This window comes from Miniopterus natalensis, chromosome 12 (assembly GCF_054644295.1).
Source record: "Miniopterus natalensis isolate mMinNat1 chromosome 12, mMinNat1.hap1, whole genome shotgun sequence".
NCBI lineage: Eukaryota > Metazoa > Chordata > Mammalia > Chiroptera > Miniopteridae > Miniopterus > Miniopterus natalensis.
Window position 1 is genome coordinate 66,793,600 of NC_142092.1, and position 6,000 is coordinate 66,799,599.

The following is a 6,000-nucleotide window of genomic DNA, read 5'->3' on the forward strand; positions in this document are numbered from 1 at the left end:
CACTGAAAAGAGAATTTAGAATTCCTAAAACATTCTAAAGAGATTAACAGAAACATCTGCTAGATTTAGCTAAATGCTTTAAATGACACTGCAAGGAATCTTAAAATAGTCTATTTACTGCAATTTTACAGGTTCAAAAATTGTTTTAAATGTAATGCACCATACAAACCACCGGAGGGAGCTTTGTATTTAAAATCAAATCAAAATTACAAATGTCTTCAGAAATTTTTTTTAATCTGGCGGACATGGGGGTTTTTTTTTACTGACTTTAAAGAGAGAGGGAGAGAGAGAGAGAGAAAAACATCGATCAGTTACCTCCCACATGCAACCCTAGCAGGGACTGAACCCACAACCTAGGTATGTGCCCTGATTGGGAATCAAACTAGCATCCTTTCAGTGCAAGGGGATGGCGCTCCAACCAACTGAGCCACATGGGCCAGGGCTCTTCAGAAATCTTGACCACACTGTACTGGGAGAACTGATTTGATAGGTGATAATTCTCTAGGTTAGGATGATGATCATGTACATAAATAAATGGAAATCACTGACATAAGAGCTCATACAGCCAGAGCAGAAATTAGATGGGTATGACTAGGCTTCCTGCCCATAGGACTGATAAGTCCCGGTCACCTCACCAGTAAAATGGGAACTATACCACTGTTGCTGCAGAGGTTTGCGACATTAAACCTCATATCCGCTTACTGAGAGTCTAGAGGCCATGCCAGATGCAGAGATGAAGGCCTGCAAATGTATAGGAAGGCAAGGTCCAGGCAGAAAGGAAAGGGAAGTGAACCAGGTAGGGACTGACAGACCAGACACAGGCCCCCACTTCTCACGGCAACATCTGACACCCAGTTCCAGAAGATTACTGCCATATGTTACCCCACCCTCTCTGATTTTTTTTCAAAAGCATCCAGAAATCCAGATTTTTCATTCAAATCTCCCAGTTTATAATTAGTGGCCACTATTTAAAAAAAACAAAAAACAACACTATGTGACCCAAATAAAATTTCTCTACAAGCTGAATATGACCTCTGAGTTGCCTGTTTACAATCTTTGCTTTCTTTCCTGCTCTCCTTTGTCACGGGCCTGAATGCAGCTGCTGCTTGGGGCAGAGATAAAGAAAATGTTTTGTGTATCAATAAAGGTCTCTGGTCAACTCAGAAAGAAAAAAAAAAGATATCACGATGCACACATTCTACAAAGGAAAAGAGAGAAAATTTGTGAAAGGTAAGGCAGGTCCCCAAAGAAGCCAGTATTCTACCCCAAGACTAAATATCCAGGCTATTTCCACTATAGTATACTGCCTCAAGTGAAGGTCAGGTCAGGCAAGTGACTTCACCTCTTTAGGCCTCAATCTGTTCACATATAAACTGGAGGAGCCTGGACCTCAGAATTAAAAGGATAAAATGAGATCACTGCACAAGCACTTAGCACAGGACCTGGCACAAAGAGATAAACATTGGTTAATATCAATGTTACCATTTTTTCATTTCATTGTTTGTTCCCCTTGACAGACGAGGAAAAAAAACAATGTTCACAAGATGAACTCCTCAAAGGTTCCTTCCAACTCTAACTTTCTTCCTATGAAAAGGTCTTTTTGAGCCAGTAATATCCCTATGCCTGAGGAAATGACTCAACTGGTCACATGTCATTTACTCACTGAAAAAAGCAACAGACTCCATAAATTCATATTCAATATCAAAAGCCTTATGAAATTAAAATGGCTTTTTAGTAACAACTGATTTCTAAAATAAAATGTGGACTTCTGAATACTTTTTCTCTAGCTTCCAGGCTTCCCTTGTCTACAAATCCAAGACATGAGAAAAAGATACTATAGAAATCCTCATCCTGGAACCTTACCTGAAAAGCATCTGCTTCAGCATCCGATTGGCCGTCACAACTCTGGGAAGGCGGCCAGTGGAGAGGGAGTGGAGCTCCAAGTTGGAAGAAATGAGCTGGGTTGTCATATCTGTGTCTGCAGCTGTCCCAGCACCACAACAACTAAAAAACACGATGAGAAACTTAGCTGAAATTCAATTACCAGAGGGCTCAATTAGAAGTAGTTTCTTGGATAACATCCATGAAGTTCAGGTACGTAAAGAGATGTTTCTGAGTATATCTGCACTGTAACTGCTCTGTCTAATCAAATTTAAATAAACATAAAATTGACAATATGCATCTAATTATATGCAAATATATTTTCTGTGGCACAATGAGATTTAAAATCATTAGTTTCTGGGCTCCTAAAAAAGTGCATATTTTACTAATCCTATATAAATACATCCAAGTTGCACGAAAGAGCAAGGCATGTTAAAACTCTTGCTATTTAACATTTACCAAGTATTTACTACCAAGTACCAGTGCTAAGTGCTGGGAATAAAGAAAATATGACAGCCGTAGCACCTGATTTCAAAGTTGAGTGGAGATGACACAGGTAAACAAAAATTATACCTTGTATAATACAATACAGTAGCACAGGTACCAATGTTAAGGGAAACTGAAGAAAAGAGCAATTAATTTTGATCTTTGAGAAGAGGTTTCATATGAGCTGAACTTGGAAGAATAAAATAAAAACACTGTATAAGCAGAGAAGAGGAAAGGGTATTTCTAAGCAGAGGGGCTGGGATAAGCACAGGTGAAATAGCTTGGAGACCAGGAGAATAGGGACATGAAGGAAATAGGGACCGTCAGGTACAACTAGAGCAGTGGGTGATGGCAGCTAAATCGGCTGAAAAGATCAACTTTTTGTGAGATTGTGCAAGGCCTTAAACAACTTCGACTTTGTCCTGAAAGCAGTGTAAACATGTAAAAAGTCTCTTGAAAAGTTTTTAAAAAGGAACGTAATTAGATTTGTGTTTTACAAAATCCAATATGACCGAGGAATGAACAATAGAGATGAAGTAGGAACCAGAGGCAGAGAAGCCAAAGTGACAACTGTGAAAGTCCAGCTAAGAAAAAAATCTGAACGAAGACCTCAGCAGAGGGAAGGACAGAAGAGAATGGTTTCAAGGGGCACAATGACCCCTAGCCAGCTTGGCTCAGTGGTTAGAGCATCAGCCCACAGACTGAAGGGTCCTGGGTTCAATTCCAGCCAAGGGCATGTACCTCAGTTGCAGGCTCAATCCCTGGCCCAGGTCAGGGTGAGTCAGGAGGCAACCAATCGATATGTCTCTCACATTGATGTTTCTCTCTCTCTCTCTCCCCCCACTTCCACTCTCTCTGAAAAGCAATAGAAAGAAATTTCCTTGGATGAGGATTTAAAAAAAAGAGGAGGGGGCACATAGAAGGCAGACCAGGCACCAACTGAATGGAAGACTAAAGCAAAGAGAGGACTTGAGAATGACTTGCTTAGGTGACAAGTGGATAAAAATGCCATTTAAGGGAGACAGAAAGAAAATGCAGAATGAACAACAGGTTTTAGGGAGAAACAGTAAATTCAATTTTACCCCTGAAATGTTTAAAAATATAAAAGCTATTCAAGCTAATCAATACTTACTAAATGTTAGGAGATATGAAGTGTATCTTTGAACAGTTCTTGTCAGCAACAACCATTCCTTCAGTTGCCCTTGTATCTGCTCCAAGTACTATGCCATCCTATTTTTAAAAAATATATAAATTTATAAACAATCTTACATATTAAACCACAGCTCTCTACTCTAGTTTAGGGAAAACAATGTTGGTCATCCACTGCCCCCACAAACATCCAACCATCGCCCCTCCCGGCAAAAAAAAAAACCCTACCAAAAATATTATGCTATACTTTCAGAATTCAAGAAAAGGCTTGTTAACAAATGTTACTGGTTGAATCCTGAGTAGGTGGTAGGAATTATCATTCCTGTTTTCCAGTGAGGCTCAGAGATTCAATGAATTCCTTACAAATCAGAGATACTATGGGAAAAGACTGAATTAGGATGCAGAAACCCTCCCATTAAAAATCAACAGACCTGTCTGACCCCAAGCCTTGTGTTCTCCCACTACACCCTCCTGCCTTCTAAAACAGTAACTTAAGACAGAAAAGTAAATTGGCATCCTGTTAAAAACTCTGCAAAGTGAGAAAATAATATAAATAGTGATAAGCACACAAAACCTCACAGAGTCTCTCCTAAAGGACCTTTTCCTGATGTGCTCTGTGGCATGTGCCCTCCCCGACAGAGCCCAGAGAAGGAAAGGAGGCCTGGGTCACGTGTAACAGCTACTTTCCGCCCGTCCCGGCTTACCCTATAGACCACCCCCGCGATGGTCGTGCCTGTTTTCCGGGCCGCTGGAAGCTTGTACCCTTTCTTTGCAAAATCGGCTTCCAAGACGGCATTTCTAAGAGCAAATAAGAGAATAAAGCGTTGACGGGCAGGACCACATTGCGCCGCACTGGCAGAAAGAGTACGTGATAGGGAAATCGGGGAAAAAGAACCTACTATTCACTTTCACGCCCAGCTGTTCACTCCATCCCCCTTGCCAATATCAGGACTATTGTCCCGTTTTTTCAGCAGAGAGAGCCTCAGAGAGGGGCGGCACCTCGCCTAAGGAGCCGGAGACGGAGGATGTCCAAGTGCGCTGGGAAAGTGGGAGAGCAGACCCGGCCTCAGGAGAAACCCACGCTCAGGCCGATTCCCCTGAGTCACACGGGCCGCGACCCAGAGGCCGCGCCGCTCACCCTTGCTTTGGACTTCCCGGACCAGACCGTGGCCCAGCGCAGACTCCGGCCCCGCACTCCCGATCCCACCCCGAACACGGCCCCGGGAAGGATCGCACCTGCGGCAGTTATCAAAAGAAAAACCTCCAACCGGTGGCTGATACACTGACACAGCCGCCATCTTCCCAAGAAAGTACTTCCGGGCCGGGGGCGGGATCAAACAAAAAGAGCCGAGTACTTCCGGCGCTGCTGGCGACCCGGGCTGTAGGGGCGGGGCTCGCTCCGTGCTAGGGCGATTGATCTTAGAGTTGCGAGTTCCTAGAGAAGCCCGGAGGTGTTTGGAGTATATCACCCCAAGTGGAGTGGAGGAGAAACTGACGACAGAGCAGGGAAAGGACGTGTCCCAAGGCGGACGCACCGGAGACCAGGCCTTCTGCCAGCCGTTTGTGCTGTTAATTCGGTTGCATGGGGCTTCAGAGACAGGCACGCCCAGGTTCCAGACACAGCCCCACCACCTCCTTGCACTGAGCAAGTCCTATCAACTCTGAATGTTTCCTCTGCTGTCAGGCGGAGATAATAGCTACCTCAAAAGGCTGCTGTGAGTTGAATAAGAAGCACACGAAAAGATGATCAGCATTACTAATCATTAGGAAATGCAAATCAAAACCACAATTCAATACCACTGCACGCCCACTAGGATATTATAATCAAAAAGACATAGTAATAAGTGTTGACAAGGATACGGAGCAATGAGATCCCTCATAAATGGCTGGTGGGAATGTAAAATGGTGCAACTGCTTCAGAAGACAACTGGGCAGTTCCTCAAAAAGTTAAACATAGACCCAGGATTCCTCTCTTATGCATATACCCAAGAGAATTAAAAACATGTTCACAAAAACATACACAAATATTCATAACAACATTATCCATAACAGCCAAGTAATAGAGACAACCCAAATGTTCATCAACTGACGAAGAGATTAACAAAATGTGGTACACATCCATACTGCAGAATATTATTCAACCATAAAAAGGAATGAGGCATTGATACATACTACACAATAGGGATGAATCTTGAAAACATGGTGCTAAGTGAAAGAAAGCCAGGCATAAAAAGCCACATATAGTATGGTTCCGTTTCTATTAAATGTCCTTATTAGACAAATCCATACAGCCAGAAAGTAGATTAGTGGTTGCTAGGAGATGGGGGGGTGACTATTATGAGTACAAAGTCTCTTTGGGGGATGATGAAAACGTTCTAGAATTACACAGAGGTAATGGTTGTACAACCTAGTGAATACACTAGAAACCACTGAACTGCACATTTTTAAAAAGTGAATTTTGTTATGTCAACTTTATTTAAATTT

General features: G+C 42.6%; 1 protein-coding gene across 1 annotated transcript in view; it reads right to left on the minus strand.

Annotated features, from left to right (window-relative positions):
• Window positions 1-4,821, minus strand: part of PSMB7 (proteasome 20S subunit beta 7) — a 55,224-nt gene extending 50,403 nt beyond the window's left edge. The window contains exons 1-4 of the mRNA XM_016210957.2: window positions 4,753-4,821; window positions 4,221-4,314; window positions 3,500-3,597; window positions 1,864-2,004 (exon numbers count right to left, since the gene is read on the minus strand). Coding sequence (XP_016066443.1) covers window positions 1,864-2,004; window positions 3,500-3,597; window positions 4,221-4,314; window positions 4,753-4,814 — 395 coding nt within the window. The 5' untranslated portion in view covers window positions 4,815-4,821. The remainder of the gene's footprint in view (window positions 1-1,863; window positions 2,005-3,499; window positions 3,598-4,220; window positions 4,315-4,752) is intronic.
• Between the last annotated feature and the right edge of the window lie 1,179 nt (window positions 4,822-6,000).